General features: G+C 41.2%; 1 protein-coding gene and 1 non-coding gene across 2 annotated transcripts; both read right to left on the bottom strand.

The window, feature by feature from the left end:
- Positions 1-593: 593 nt before the first annotated feature.
- On the bottom strand, positions 594-1,649 carry LOC122647759. Its single transcript, XM_043841083.1, has one exon. It carries the CDS (start codon positions 1,647-1,649, stop codon positions 594-596), a length of 1,056 nt encoding a protein of 351 aa, XP_043697018.1.
- Positions 1,650-16,043: 14,394 nt separating this feature from the next.
- LOC122647761 lies at positions 16,044-16,150 on the bottom strand. The gene has a single exon (XR_006330961.1). It is a non-coding gene; the product is annotated as a small nucleolar RNA R71 (small nucleolar RNA).
- Between the last annotated feature and the right edge of the window lie 1,034 nt (positions 16,151-17,184).

Below are 17,184 nucleotides of genomic sequence, written 5' to 3'. Positions count from 1 at the left end.
ACACGTCCGAAAAAAAAATCCCTCACAATAGGTACATCAGTTAAAACTGATCCCTTCACTTAAGTGTCAACAACTGAAGCTAAAAATCCTTGGCATCCTTGCCTTAGCAACTTTCGGGCTTGCATCATCGAAATTATCACCGATGGCGGAGTTCCTATCATCATCCCAGAAAATTCAAACTTTGGTTCCTTCACAGGTCTTACGACTACTCTCTTTTCAAAACAAAGAACACTAGCATAATATGCTGCTAGCCAATCCATTCCAAGTATAACATCAAAATCCTTCATTTCTAATAGAATTAAGTCTACAGCCAATTTTCTCTCCATAATCTCTACATCACATGCTTCACAAAATAATTTTGTTTCTATCATTCGTCCAGAAGGTGTAGACAAACACAATCGGTAATTCAAAACTTTTGGCATAACATTCAATCTAGTAGCAAAGGTACTTGATACAAAACTATGAGTGGATCCCGAATCAAATAGGACATAAGCAGGTATTCCAGAGATTTTCAGCATACCTGCCACAACAGAGGGAGACGCCTCTGCATCCTTCTTAGTCATTGCAAAAACCCTACCAGGGGCTCTTGGCTTCTAGTTTCCCTGAGTGTCCTTTCTGTTCTGGGAATTTTGATTGGCTTGCCCTCCTTGGGGGTTTCGCTCTGGCTGCTCCTTCAGAGTTGGACAATTCCTTGCAAGATGTCCAGGTTCCTTACACTTGAAGCAAATGAACGTTCCCCCCAAACAATCACCCTTGTGGTTCTTACCACACTTCTTGCAGTCAACATTTCCTTGGGGCTTTTTCTTATGGAATTTCTTCCAATTGTCCTTGTTTGCTGTATGGGTAGCAAAACTCTTCTTGAACTTTTTCTTTGGTTCAACTTCTTCATCCTTTGTTGCATTCTTCTCCACAGCCTCATAAATCTGAGATTTGTGGACTACTTCAGCATATGTCTTTAGTTGCATAGGAGAGATACTCTTTTGGATCTCCACCCTTAAGCCTTGCTCAGACTGTTGAGCTTTCATCTCCTCTGTACTCACCATCTGTGGTGCATACCTAGATAGTTCCTCAAACTTCCTCTCATACATCATCACTGTTTGGCTTCCTTGAGTTAAATGCATGAACTCAAAGATTTTTTTTTGCTTTACACAAGGTGGGAAAAACTTATGATCAAAAGCTACCTTGAATTCATCCTGGGTGATTTGCCTATCACCTGCTTCCAATATGGGCTTAGTCATTTTCCACCACTGATCCGCTTCTCCTTGAAGCATAAAGGTGGCACACATAACCTTTTGTGCATTAGTGCACCTGATCACTTCATAAACCTTCTCTAAGTCACTAATCCACTGTGTGGAAACAGCTGGATCAGCATCTGTTCCCTTGAAAGCTACCGAATGGAGCTTCTTAAAATCCATAAGGACATGCTTGTCCTCAGTCTCAGTCACTTCCCTTCTGCTGCCACTACCAACAGTTGGTGTAGCTTGAGCAGTCACCTCTACCCAATTAGTTTGGTTCTGTAATGCCCCCACAAGGTTGCCAATAGCATCTAGTACTGGTTCCATCTGAGTTTGCCCTTCATTCACTGGTGTTGCAGGGCTCTCTTGGGGCACTTCAATCTGGCCTCTACCTCTTCTTCTCTTGGGTGCCATTACCAGGTCACCAAAAACATGGATTCAATCAATTCCTCATCCATAAAAAGGACTATCAATTCAATATCATCCATCATTCAAAACAGTCCATTTACATTGATAATCAATTCCATCCAGTTCTCATTCAATTCAGTTCTGTTCAGTTAGCATTTCTATGCCATCAGACCACTAGTCTACAGAATCTATCTAAACCCATCGCTCTGATACCAAGACTGTAACGACCCCGATCCAAGGACTAGGTGGGGCCCATGACACCAAAGTCCAGTCGGGACCGCACAGGAAAACATTCGGTTAAGCCTTCAGTATAATCAAAGTGTATAAAATTAAAGACATAATAGTAAGTGGAAGATAACTATTTAAAACTTAAAACATGGTACTGATGGCTCTAACGTCTACAATCCATACTCTCCAAGGAGAGGAATAGAACTTTAAAAATATTTACAGTCATCCGGGTTCAAGATTTTCCTTCAACATAAATATCCTTTACGATAGAAGAGTTCTATCTATTTTAAAGTAATAGACTCCAAAATGATCCTCAGATCATCAGTCTTCATCTTGCTCGATAATAGCAATGCCCTTGTCCTTATTCACGCCTGTCTTATCTGTAAAAAGATTATCATTCAAGGAATGAGCTAACACCCAATAAGAAATGACATTGCCAATCATGCTCACAATATAACATGCAATTAAAATTTCATTTTTTATATATAAGCATGGCATCATTCCTTATCATTTGAATAATACTCATTCAATCAGCCAATTTCCATCAATCTTTCAATTGTTTATCTATCAGTAACATTTCATTAATTTTATCATTTTCATTTCATTTCAGTCTTAAATCTTTATCTAGTATGTCTCCGTCGTACTACCGAAGTAGCTATAGTTACAAACCACTAGAATGGGTTCAGTCGTACCATCAAAATGGCTCCAGTTACAAACCACTGGAATAGGTTCAGTGATGGCCTCAACACCCATCTTCATAGGCACTTCATGAGCACCGGGTTGTATGTTGGCTGGGCTTGTCGGCACTTAACTTTCTTTTCATTTTCATTCTTTGTTAATCTTTTTTTTTTGTCATCATTCATAGAACCATGTACCATTTACATTCTCATTAATAACCATAAGATCATTCAACATTCAAGCATATAGAGGCCTAACATAGTCATATCAAGGAATCTTTACTAAATATCACCATAAACATTGCATAAACATATATGTATTCATTCTACAATATTAATCATCGATTAACAATGCTTCCTTACAAACACTTTTGCATTCCGATCGTCCAATTAATGTCAGCCTTTCGAGGGTCCTTGTTCTTCTAACAAAACCCCAAAACTTAGGGTTTTTATCTCAGATCCTTAAACAAGCTTAAAATCTCTTCAATCCAAGATAGATTCTAGTGGAAATCATCAATTGTAAAATTCTGTTATGTCACTGTTTTACCTAGTGTGATATAAAAATATAAAATAAATACTTAAAGTGCTTAATATTGCACAAGGTCAGTGGATACTGAAAGCTAACATCCATTTAGTTGTTTCATAATAAGACCATACATCTTGAAACCCCTCCTAACATAGAGTTCCAAATATATCAAAAACACCCTTCTGACTAAGACAGAATTGGAGTCATGAACTTGTAAAAATCATAAATCCATTCTCCTGAATTCAAATGTCTTCAATATTTTTTGAGGGTTTATAAGACTGATTAAAGTTCATTCATTCCAAAAATTAGATTAAAATTCAAATTATAGGTACCTCAAACACATCTCTCAATGTCGGGTACAGAAAACTACCCTAATAGTTACCTGTCTGGGAGCACGAATTTATACACATATCAAATCAACTTATTTCTTAATGAAATTTACAGGAGACCATATTAACACATATATATACTCCCAATAATTATTTAAGACCATTAATGGTTCCTTAACTATAATGGATAGCATGAATAATCTTGGGCTACTGTTCTGTCCAACCCAGAAATTTCAGAAACAAGAAAAATCATTTACTTTTTCTCTCATCACCTCTTGTATCCGAATTTTCCATGCTTCAATACCATGATTTAGATTTAGAAAAACATCCATATAACATGAATAATTTATGCCTGAATCCATATAAAATTCATAATGCATCCTCAAGCATCAAAGCCCTATTCTTCCATTCCATTTATGAAATCTTCTCTCAAGAGACAAAAATTGAGGATTCAAGGATGGGGAACCTACCTTGTTGAAGAACCAAGTCTTGATCCTAGCTTTGGCCCTTCACTCCACAATATTCCAAGCTCCAATCTTCAACTTAGCCTTGGAAATCTTCGCACAAAACCCTGGAATTTGGACACTCGAATCCCAAAAGGACTCACTCCCCTCTTCCACGATTTTCCTTCCCTCTCTTTTCTTTTCTTGTTTTTCTTTCTCTTCTCTCTTTCTTAGAATAACTCTCCCTCTTTCTTAAAATGACTCCCTCTCTTTCTTAGATTTATCTCACTTGAAATCTCCCTTATGCCCCTCCATTGTCTTCTTCTTTCCCATCTTATCACCTCATTAATTTACATCTTACTTGAGATCTCCTTTATGCCCTTCCATTATCTTCTTCTTTCCTATTATATCCCCTCATTATTAATATCTTACTTGAAATCTCCTTTATGCCCTTTCATTATCTTCTTCTTTCCTATTATATCCCCTCATTAATATATATCTTACTTGAAATCTCCTTTATGTCCTCACTTAACTCTTCTTTTCCTTTTGTAATTTTCCCATTAAACCCTCACTTAAACTCTTCTTTTCCTTTTGTTCACAACCTATAGTGAATTAGTATTTGGAATCCTTCTAGTGAGTTTTCTATAATGTCCTTGTTTTCCTATTTCATTGAACCAAAAAGTAACTCACAAAGAACCAACATGAACCAAATAGTAAACTATGAATCAAAAAGTGAACCAAATATATCTTTCATACACTTTAAATTATAAACCATAGTGTATAAAAATGTACCATAATGTATAAAATCAATACATAGTCTATATACGTAGATCAAGGGTTATAAAATCACATAAATAACCTTACATGGCTATACATGACCAACAATCATACTCATGCTTATAATTCATTATAAAACATGTAAAAATCATAATTACATGAAATCTTACCATAAATTAACAATATCAACATGAAAATCGATTCCCTACCATCCAGTCCAGTCATATAAAAAGTAAGGCAATAAACCAATATCAAAATAAAATTCTTGGGTCGAGGTATTACAATTGCCGTTGCAGTTCTTCCTGATAGCTTTTGTCGGTAGGAATTACCTTAAAGAGCATTTGGTGAATCTTATCAACCATTCTGAGGATCCCCCTTACTTCAAATGAGAGGGACCAAGCTCTTGGCCCACAAATTTCCTCATACTGGTTGGCATTAGGTTCTTCCTCTGCTTCAGATGCTTCCCTGGGTAGTTCATTACCAGGGTCTTCATCCATTACTTTGTCGTTCAGACTTTCACTAGATGTTTCTTCCTCTGACTGTTCTTCAGAATCCTGATGACTTGGGTCCTCTTCTTCTTCCCCACTACTATCAATAGGGTGAATCCCTTTGGTTGGATCAAAGTACGGGTCGTCGGTATTCATGTTACCGACCCAATTGTCCCACTCTTCCATCATTCTTGGTGGATCGGCATAGGGGAACTGAACTGAGTATAACATAGGATATTAGGGTGGGTTCCCAAAAAAATCCTTGGTTAATGCCAGGTTCAGCCAAACCATGTTCCTCAGCTCATGCAACATTCTCTAAAGTGCATCTTCTTCTATAGGTAATTCTATCTTTTCAACTTATTTTACCAAATGGCCGCACATCATGTTCGGGAAGCTGGAAGTTGCTTGATACATGATGTTGTTAGCTATGGATATTAGCTCAAGGATGTCTTGCACTTGGATGCTCATTCCCCATTTATCGAAGTCTTCTTCTTTGATGAACCATGCTCTTCTTGGATTTTCGGGGGACCTTTCTCCCTCGCTGCTGCTACTTCCCTCATTTCTGGGAGGTATGGGTTGGATGAGATCAGTTGGGTCGATTCTATCATCATATGCTCCAATATTGTTTATTGCAGTTTCAATGGAGAACTCATGTTCAGAATGTGACTCAAAGTCTTCTTCTTCACTGTCATCGGTACCTCCTCCCCTCTGGATAAGGAAAGTGTCTCCAGAGAGAGTCTCGCCAATGGCCAGTGCAGATACGGCCTGGATCAAGCTTGGTGTGACTTCTTCAATGTCTTTCATATTATCTTCAGGTGGCTCTCCCCTAATGGGTTGAATGTGAACCGTCGGGTTAGCACATTCTTCTTCATCTTCTGAGTTTTCCATATATGCCATGTGGCTGATCTTGTAGTCGGTGAATCCAAACTTCCTCAATTGTGCATGAGGCCCAAGACTGTCTAACCGATTCTCTAGGTATTCCAGCTACATCGTAAGATGGTTGGAAGCTATTCCCTTCCCTCGGTCACACCGCTGTCCACCTTCTCGAAATTTTCCATTACAGTTGGTTCTTGCATAGTAAACACATACCATCATCCTTTTTGCCCTCCTCTTCTGAGCGTATCGGCTTTGGCCGTGTAAAGGTGTTGGTTGAGCTTTAATCATTTCTCTCCTATACATGTCTCTTAGGAAATTGCTGATGTTGGTTCTAGCTTCTGCTAGGAGGTCCATTTACCCCATGTGACGCACCTTATCCCTCCAAATTCTTTTTAACTCCTTCAAGAGACCTCGTACAGGCCAAATTAGAGTGGTTGGGTCTACACCCGTTGTCCCTTCTTCCAAGGCATTTATAGATTCCATGGATTATCTCAGGGAGTCAAGTTCATTTTCATTAAGTGACCCCTTCAAGGTGGAGAATGCTTCCAGTATCTCACACCTCTGAGGGTAAAGATACTCATGATAACTCCATGTAGGTTTTCTAGGATTCTGCCTGCATGCTCTTCCTCCATTAGACGAGGTTGCATTTGGTCTGCTTCTTCACAGAATCTTCTGACAAAGTCGGAGAATCCTTCATTCGACCTGTGCCTCAGAGCTTCCAATTCCTTTCTTTTCTTCTCATTTTCCTTGGTTTGGACTGCTAGGATAGCCCTATAATTTTGAGAATCCATCAATTTCCTCCCTTACCTTGTAGGTTGGATCATGAATGTTGCGTTTTCACAAGGAACATCCTCTTGCAATATATTCACCCCATGGTTTGGCAGAGGGTTAGTAGTTACATTGGGCTGTTGTTCCACTTTCAATGCTATCTTCCCTGCGTCAATCAAGTCTTGTATGGCATGCTTAAGGTGTATGTATCTATCGGTCTAATAACCTTTCTGATTGTTGTAGTAGCAATGAAATTTTGGCTTGTATCCTGAAGGTGGATTGGCCAAATCTACATATTTTAGCCGTATGACATCCAGCATCCCTTCCCTCTTGAGCTTGAAGAAGAGGCGAGTAGGAGTCATATTATCAAAAGTAAACTATCTAGGAGAGGCTGGCTGTTCTGCTTGGATAACCAGTGGCACAGTGGTTGTCTGTAAAATCCTCTTCTCAATGTATTGGCTAGTAGTGACTGCATTCACCTCAGGACCCTTCCCTCTTCCTACTTTGCTGTTCTTGTTAAGGTAAGATCTAGAGGCCTCCTTGGTCGAAGCCTGGGCTTGCTTTCCTTTGAAGAGCTTGTCCTCAATCCGCTTTCCTGTAGCGATGAGTGCTTCTAAGGTTTTGATGTGCTGACAGTAGAGATGGTCATGGTACTCCCCGTATAAGTTCTCTAGTATCATTTATACTTGCTTTGCTTCATTCCGACGTTTCCACATCCTAGATGCCTTCTTGCAAAACCTCATAATGAAATTGAAAAATCCTTCTTTGGCTCCTTGCCTTAAGGTTTCTAATACGCCATAATTTGTACTTCAAATCTTGACTATACATGTGGACTGCCCACAATTCACAAAGCAAAGAAAGTTGCAGGCGTGCTTGGAGACACTCCCACACGCTTGATGGTTATGAAGTTAGGCCCCACTGCGGTAGTTACGTAACCACCAAGAGAAGGTCCCACTTGCATCAAGAATCGTGGAGATCCCAAGATTCACGGGGGAATCTCAATAGGAATGGGAGCTTTCCTAAGACTGTGCACCCAAAAAAGGAAACTACAGAAAGGGGAAGGATGGCCCAACCTTGCATCCATTACTATAAATTAAGGGCTAGACCCTCATGTAAAGAGAGAACTCAATTACCTATATTCAGTGTTCAATAAAGAAAGAGTATTTCATAGTCTCATCTCCGTTATTCCAAATTCCCTCTAGTTATTTCATTAGCATATCAGTTGTGCCGCCGATAGATTTCTCTCCGGCAGAAATCTTTACACAACATTTGGCATCGTCTGTGGGAACTGGAGAATAAAGACCTACGAAGATCCCACCATGACCAATACAAGAAACCAGTCAAGGATCACTCAATCCGCCGCCGCCGTAGCGGCTATTCCTCCTCCAGGACCTTTTGCCGCTGGTCAGGGAGGAGCCTTAACCCGTCCAACTGCTTCCCGACAAGAAGGTGAAGATCTTATCGCAGAAGACCAGGAGCTGCCGAGTCAGGACGAGACTCAGCCAAGGCTCTGAGGGGACCCACCACACTACATAACAGTGGAACAGTTCGACGCAATGCAGGCCGCTGGGTTGATAAGATGGAGCAGATGTTGGAGATGCAGCATGGTGTCCTGCAAGGGATCCCCATACCTCCTCCACCACCGCCAAACGAAGGAAGATCTCGTTCCCCGGAGCAGAGTGAGAACCATAGTAATGCAAACAACACCCGACAAAGGAACAAGGAGATGCCGAGAAATGCCAAGAATTAAGATTCGCACATGACAAAGTTAGAGCAAGCCCTAAAGGACAAAGTCTTGGAACTCCAAGACCAAATTCAAGAAGTCATAAGGGGAAAGAACCAAGCCCTGATTCACAACTTTCACTTCACTATGGCCTTGGCATTCACGAATGAGGTTCGGTTCGAGCCCCTCCCAAAAGCGTTCAAGATGCCAACCATAGAGCAATATGCAGGCACCACGGATCCTGAGGATCACCTGGAAAATTTGAAGTCCCTCCTGTTCTTCCAAGGCGCTTTAGATGCTATAATGTGCAAGGCCTTCCCCTCCACCCTGAAGGGAGCAGCGCGACAGTGGTTCTCTCGGCTCCCTCCATGGTCTCTCTCCAATTTCACAGATCTGGGCCAGGCCTTCTTGGCTCACTTTGTGAGTAGTAGAGTTCATAAGAAAATAGTTGCCAATCTTCTGGCCATAAAGCAGCACCCCGACGAATCCATCAGGGGTTTTCTTATAAGGTTCAATAAAGAAACCCTGGAGGGACGAAACTGAGATCAAATGGTGATGTTCCAGGCATTGCGTAGCAGAATCCGAGATGTTAAGTTGAAAAAGTCCTTAATCATAGACGAACCAGGAGACATGTATGAGTTGTTTTTAAGATGTGAAAAGTATATCAACTTGGCCAAAGTTCTTACGGCTGAGAAAGAAGATAAAATCGAGAAGAAAGCTCAGGAAACGAAGGAGGAGACCCCTCGAGAAGTTGGCGCAAAATGCAGCCGAGATGACAAGGATGGTAGGAAAAAGAAAGATGACAGGAAAGCTTGGGTCCCCAAAGCTGCAGATCTGGAATCCGAGCCGGATTATATGGCCTTGACTCATACCCGAGCACACATATTAAATGAAATCAAAGACTAGGTGACCCTACGTTGGCCGGCCAAGATGGTCAAGCTGGCGTATGAGTGCAACAAGAATAAGTACTGTAGCTTTCATCAGGACCACAGTTACGATACCGAGGAGTACAGACAGCTGAAGGATGAGATAGAGGCTCTCATCCAAAGAGGGCGCCTAAGCCGATTCGTCAAGAAAGAAGGGAATGACCGTAGGCTAGATTACCGTGCTTGGGAGCCAGAGAGAAGACAGAGATCACCCCCCAGAGCTGATAAAGAGGAACCACACTGAGGTAAGCCCCATGCCGAGAATGTACCCCTGAGGGAGATAACAACCATATTTGGTGGGCCTGGTATGGGAGGAGAAACCTCAAACTCCTGAAAGCAACACGCTCGGATTGTACTCCAGGCTGAGGCAATAGTTAAAAGGAGGAGAAATGATTATCACATAACCTTCACTGATGAAGACTGGGCAGATATACAATCTTCCCATGATGATGCCTTGGTGATTAAGATGGTCATCGCCAACTGCACGGTAGGGAGGATCCTGGTGGACAATGGGAGTTCAACTGATATTGTCACACCCCAAACCACCCCCTGGGAGGATTAGGTAGGTGACCCGAATTGCGTAATGGAAATCTGCCAAATCCCACGGATCTAGAAGCAGTTATTACATTCACAGTCCCACATTCATCACATTACTACAGGTAAGATCAGAGTGCTGCAGATAAACTACAATTACAATAACAAAGAGAGAAAGCATAGCAATACGGGAAATGATGATAATATATACATACATGTGTTTGTCCTGATACATTCCCCAAACTACCCACAAACTGATGAGTAAAGCTGACAAGGACAAAAGCCAAGAAAATACATATATATATATACAGGGTGAGCTGTCTCAACCCCAAAAAGGAAGTAAGAAAAACTACAGCAAAACCACAATCAAGGGGGGGGGGGGGTAAACTCCTAACAAAAACAAAAAGGAGTCCCCAAGACAAAAAGCATCAGGTGCACTCTTCAACGGTCTTCATCAATGACCACCGAGAATGCACGCTTCATCGGCATGGCCTCCGTCGAGGTCCACACCAATATCATCATAATAACCAGGGCTCTCCTCCTCGTAATGAGCCTCCATGCCACAGCGACATCGATCTGCAAAATCATCTAAGAAAAACATATATAATAGAGTGTGAGCCCCACTGAGCTCGTGAGCAAAACATATCATCATGCATGCACATGCAACCACAATCCACATGATCCTACATGATATGCAAGTCTAGTTTATTTATTAGCCACCTAACAATACAACTAAATCAGGTCAGTGCTACTACAATCCCCAATACATGTATCCCTGGTGCGGGTTTGGTTACCCCTTCCTGTGATACACCCATTGAGTTGTCGGAGAGTTAGCTCCCGCATTCGTTCACCAAGGTCAACCCGACCAACCCTCTGTGATTAACCTATAGGGCAATCCATTACTTTTCTCTTTTCTTTTAATTTCTGGCTTATAGCCCATAATCACCATTCCGGTGCAAACACATTTCTTTCTTTTTCATTTCTTTTTCTTTTCTCATATACACATATGGTCACCCTCACAGGCATCCAACACCTTAACCCTTGTTGGCAAGGGTGCATAGTATGGGTGATGAAACTCTAGCCCCATGTCTATATGGCATCGTATGAGTCGGGCGGTATTAATAGTATCCCATTCTACGGGCTACCATAGGCCTCATTTCCAAGCCGACTGTGGCATCTAGTCTAACATTCACATTCATCAGATAAAATTCACAGTGTTGATCAACAGACAATCAATGTGTAGTAATTTGAGTAATTGAACAAAATTAGATAACACAGCATTTATAATTTAAGATTCTTAACTGCCGGCATATTATCACAGTTACACATACACATATGATAATACTTCACTCACCTGGGTTTAGTTCTAAGAACTCGATTGCAAATTCAGTTCCAACTGCAGTTTGGTTGTAGGCCTTGAGCGTGGGATCAAATCCTAGATATAAAGTAGAAATTGTCATTTTAATATTCCATTCTATCTCTAGTAGTTCTAGGGTTAACCTGAGCTCACTGGGTTGACCCGGTGTTCAGCTGGTTTTCACTTGGAATTCTCTGGGCCTTGCACTGGGCCTTAGGACTATGTCCTAGTGCTTCATCTAGAGATGGTGGCCTAGGGGTAAAATGGTCATTTACAGTATTAGTACCTGACCCTAGGTCATAATAGACTTACAGTGCTGTCCTCAACTTGACAATGTTGTAGGACCAAATACAGGCAGGGTTTCTAAGTCCTACGGGGCCCACTTGGGTTCCCAAGCATTCCCTTATATGGACAGTTGTGGAGAGGGGCAATTAGGTCATTTTCCACCTTCCCATAAGTTCCATGGCCACTGGGTGAGGTCCCCCAAGTCAGAACATCAAAACAATAGCAAATCATTCATTGGGCGATGGCTTTGGGCGTTGGGTGCATCGCCCAGTGCATCGCCCAGAGTCTTCAAACCGAGATTTGGCTGAGTTTCCAAGGCTGCTGGTTATGGGCAGTGACCAAATCTTCTCCCCATGCATGTTAGGGTGTTAGGTGACCCCAGGGGTGATCTTCATTTTGGTCCATGTGGATTCTCCACTGGGCCCACCACTTGGCTGCCAAAGGTTGTCTAGACAGCCCAATGAATAGTAACCCACAAATTTTCCCAGCCTCAGAACTTGGTTTCAGTCACATGCAAAGCTGTATTTACATATCAAATGATAATCTAGGGCTGTTACCACCTAGGGATAGGTCCCATGCAGCCAAGGCTTGCATCCAAGACTTTAAATACCCAAATAATAGTGCATCTGGCCGTGCAGCCATGCATAGCCATATTTTGGCTCCAAGACCAGCATAATAGATCTGTATTTTTACTTAAAATTCTCAGATCTTCCATGCTTTATACTTACATGGTAGATCTAGAGCAATTCTAGGTAGTTCCCAGCTGTTCTGGGCTGCCAGAGAGTAGAAAATCACCCAAAACATAGGCATTCAAGGGGAGCAGCAAGTAGGGGCAGTGATTATATGCCTGAGCTGAGCTTGGGTGCCACGAAATCTGAGCTCAGATGTGTGAGCTACTCCTCCCTTCCTTCCTTCTTCCCTTTCTTCTTCTTCTCCCTCTCTTTTCCTCTCTTTTCTTCCTTCTCCCTTCCCCACGATTTGAATAGTAGCCAAGGGGTTTAAATGAACCCATGGCACTGGTATATATAGGCCCAGCCCATACTAGGGTCTATTTGGCTGCTAAGGCCCTATTTCAAAATGAGTTTTTAGACTATTTCTCAATGATTTTGGGCATACTAGTGGGGTTCACAGTGAATCAAGGGTATGAGGTGGTCCCTCAGATTCCCCTCTACCTATGGAGGGTGCCCATGTCCAATATGAGTGGTCCCCATAATTTAAAATCAATTTAATATGCTATTTTGCACTCTGGGTGATGTCTCTGGGCCTTGTCTGCATCGCCCAGTGCATTGCCCAGAGATTTCAGCAAGGCTGAATCTTAGTGGGGCTTGCACAGGGGTTTGACCCATGGTTAGGGCATTGTCCCCACATGCCAATTAGAGTTTTTTACACACTTTTCCAGGGGTGGGTCCCACAGTTATGGAGAGGAGAGAGATTACCTAGAGTACAGGCCATACATAATGCTGTGAGCTGTGTAGCTACAAGGGTCAGTGATCCATCTACTGACAGGCATGTAGGATGATCCACATAGGGTTTCTTCATCAATCCAAATCGCTGGAGTGATACTCCACAGTGTTCTTGGTTCCCTAGTCAGGGGTTTCTATCCTTCAATCAAATTCCAGCCAGTCAGGAGCAGGGTTTGACAGACATCCTATATTATGATGCATTTGAAAAGATGCTCCTAAAACCCAAGATGCTGAAAAGAGTGGAGTCTCGTGATGAGCACATTTATGTGTGAAATTTTAGGGCATAAATTATACATTTTACCACATTGGACAGAGTTACTCGGTGCTTTCTTGTGCTTTTCAGGGTTTAGGTGAATTCTTGTGAAAATGAAGGAGATGATGCTAAGGAGATGTTTTTAAGCTTTTTTAGAAGTGTAAATAGATGCATAGCCCATCGAGTCAGCTTCGCAATGGTTCAAACGACACTTAATTCTGAGTTGAAACGAAGAAGTTATGGCCGTTTCCGTAACGACGCGTGAAAATGGTCTGCAGGGGTTTATTTATAATTATTGACAGTCGGATGGGGACAAAGTGAAACTGAAGTTCAGATTTTAGGGGCCTTAATGAAATTATCAGAAGTTACTTTACTGTACCCGAAAGATTCCATTTGGAAGGCTCTGGACAGTCCAACTTCAACTTGAGATATCTTGGGCTCCCCAACTCCGAATTGGATGAAATTTGGGTCTATTTTGTGTGATTTTTCGCAAGGAACACAATGGTGAGACCTATATAAGCACCCCATGCTCCACATTTTTTGAAGGACAGAATGGGTATTTTATTTATTCTTGAAGGAATCCTAGTCATCACCCTTACTCTCTCTCTCCTCCAACTTCTCAAGGGCACTTCAAATTCTACTTGGGATAGATTTATATTTTCTCATCTATGGAAGGTTGAAAAATCAAAGATGCTTTGATTTTATTGCTTGGAGAAGATATCTACAAAGAAAAGGAAGCACTTGTTAAAATTGGAAGTTTATTTTTCTAGAAATAGAAGCTCTATGTAAACAATCTTCTCTTCTTCTTCTTTCTATTTTTTTCTTTTTTCTTAGGATTCAAGGCATTGTAAAAGAGGAAAGAGAAGAGAATATTCTCTTTTCTTAGGGAATATTTCTCCTACACTTCCATCTTCTCTCTTCTCCTCTCTTCCACCTATAAATACCCCCCTACCTCTCTTGTAAAAATTTGCTCATTCACTTAGTGAAATTTCTTCTCTTCTTCTCCTTCTAATTTGTGATTTTTGGCTTTTCTAAGTTCTAGTTTGCTTTTATAATTTTTAGTTAATGCTTATAATAGGTTTAGTTTATGCTTTAATTTCAATTTAAGTCTTCAATTGGGTTGTAATTTCTTAATTCTAGTTTAGGTTTTAAGCCTTCTAGTCTAAGTTCTTAAGTTGATGACAAGACTTGAAGATTTAGAAGAGGAGGCCATGGTAAGTTTATGCAAGTATTCAAGCTTTTCATTTACATTCATGCAAGCACATCCAGGTTTTACTATCTAAACTCTCAATCTCATTCTCCATCTCCTCTATCTCTCTCTATCTTCTTCTTCTTCCCCCTCTATTTCTTTTATTTTAATTTTATATGATTGTGGTTTATGGATGCATTTTTATTCCCTTATTTCTTTTTATGTGGTTAGTATGTGTGGCTGCATTTTTATTCCTTTCAATTCGCTTTAGTTTGATAGGTTAGATGCTCATGTGTTAGGACGCCGATTTAATCCCTTAATTTTGTTAGATGCTTATGAGTTAGGATGCATTGATTTTCGTTAGTTTAATTAGTTTAATTTAACACTTTAATTTGGTTCATTTTGCATTACTTTTAAGTTAGTTAAATAGAGTGGCATATATCTCCTCGTGTTCGACTCGTAGCTACGATTGACCCGTACGCTTGCGGTTTTATTTTAACTCAAACAAGTTTTTGGCGCCGTTGCCGGGGAGATTATTGTCCATTTTATTTATCTGATTTTTTAGTAGTTCGAAGTGTTTTAGTTTATTATTTTCTCTTCTTTTTTTTTGAAAAAAAAAAAAAATCAGTTTTTGAAAACCTCTTCTTGTTTCTCTTCTGTTTCAAATAGTGTGCGCCCAATCTAAAGTCCTTCATATGCTTCAACCCTCCATCTTTTGGTGTCCCTCATAGGATTAAGTTACCTATGACGCTACATCTTGACTTGGTTGGGTGGATTGACATGTGACTTATCTTTGGAGGTGACCACTCTTGATAACAGGAAAGCGACATAGTGAGAGTGTTGGAAACATAAACGTATAGTAGACCTCCATTCTACATTAGAATCCATATTGGAGTCGCACGTAGGTGGCTATAGAAGACTATACGGGTTCCCTTGTCACAACCTATATGGCATCCTTACAGCTTTTGAACCATTGTTTCGATTTTTGAGGGATAGAGATGCACTATCTACCTTGGGGTCCCTCTTGTTTCTAGTTTTTTTTTTTTTTTTTTTTTTTTAAGTGTTTTATTTTTCTTTAATTTTTCTAAAGGAGACCTCATATCTATTTAGGTGGCTAAGGTGTGGACTCGTGATTCAAGTAATCGTCTTATTAGAAGACCACCTTCTCTACCACCTTTGACCATGGGTGACCAACAACCCAAGACTCTTAAGGATAGGTTTTACCCCACCAGGGCTGCACACCCTCATGCATTAGTCTCACTTTGTTGTTACAGGGAATAACTATGAACTCAAGACCAACTTCATCAAGATGCTACCCCATTTCCATGGGATGGCTAATGAGGATGCATATCTCTTCCTTAGGGAATTTGAGGAGGTCTGTGTTCTAATTAAGGTCCGTAATTTGACCGATGATGCAGTTAGGCTTAGGTTTATACCCTTTGCCCCGAAAGACCAGGCCAAGAAGTGGCTCTATGGACTGCCAACAAACTCCATTAATACATGGGATGAGTTCACCATTGTCTTTTTGAGAAAATTCTTCCCTCTTCACAAGACCAATAAGCTTAAAAGTGACATCCTCCAGTTCAGGCAGAAACCACATGAGTCTTTTTCTAAATTCATGGAAAGATTCAAGGACCTCCTCTTAGAATGCCCTCACCATGGTTTTGACTTATGGCAGCTATGCCAAATTATTTATGAGGGTATTGATTATCAGACCAAGCAACTTGTAGAGTCTATGTGTCCAACAGGCTTTACTTCTTTTTCTGAGGAGAATGATGCATGGACATTCTTAACCAACTTGGCTGATAAGACTAGGGAATGGGAATCTTCCCAAGAGGCTGAAAGGACCACTAAGGGGTATCTCATTGAGGGTATGCCAGCCAAGGAGGCCAAACTTGATAGCCTCATAAAACGGTTAGAGTCCATAGTTCTTAAAGAGTCTATACCAGTTAATCCGGTCAACCAAGTCAACCATGTATCGGTATGCAGTTGGTGCCAAACCCCTGGACACCTTTCTGAGGAATGCCCCAACACCTTGGTGGGCAATTCCAACACTGAGAATGTAAGTGCTCTCTACCAAAATAACCCATATAGCAATACTTACAATCCAGGATGGAGAAATCACCCCAATTTCTCATGGAATCAAGGGAACCAAGCAGGCCCATCCAACTTTAACCATCAAGGCCAGGTTGGTGCCCAAAGGACCAACTATGCACCACAAAGCCAAGGTATGTCTCCTAACCCCTTTCCCCCTCGTCCTCATCCAGACCTTCTATTAATTCTCGCTAGGCCTCCTCTCCTTGCACCTTATCAAGAACCCCTGTGGTTTACCAATATAGGAGAGGCAACAAGACTCGAATGAGATGGACAACAAGATAGCTCTTCTCATGACAAGCCACAATAACATGGAAAAACAACTCAACCAGCTTGTCACAATCCTGCATGAGAGGGAAACAGGGAAGTTACCTAGCCAGCCTGAGCCAAATCCTAGGCATCAGGTTCATATTCAAGAAGGTACCCAAGCTCCTCCAACCAATGTTGCACAAGGCCAACAGCACCAAGGGCCCTCCGATTAAATGTTGTTTATGCTTTAAGGAGTGGCCGTGAGTATCAACAGCTAGTGCACCTCGCCTTTATCATCTCATACTCGTTGACTCTCCCCTTCTCAAGAGGCCATTGAAGTGCCTCATTGCTTCAGG

The sequence above is a fragment of the Telopea speciosissima genome, unplaced genomic scaffold, assembly GCF_018873765.1.
Source record: "Telopea speciosissima isolate NSW1024214 ecotype Mountain lineage unplaced genomic scaffold, Tspe_v1 Tspe_v1.0143, whole genome shotgun sequence".
Taxonomy (NCBI): Eukaryota; Viridiplantae; Streptophyta; class Magnoliopsida; order Proteales; family Proteaceae; genus Telopea; species Telopea speciosissima.
Note: the sequence above shows the minus strand (reverse complement) of the source record. Positions and strands in the feature narration are given on the sequence as shown.

Bases quoted from the DNA above. Each gene is read 5' to 3' on its own strand.
- LOC122647759 (XM_043841083.1), bottom strand. From the start codon at position 1,649: ATGGCACCCAAGAGAAGAAGAGGTAGAGGCCAGATTGAAGTGCCCCAA.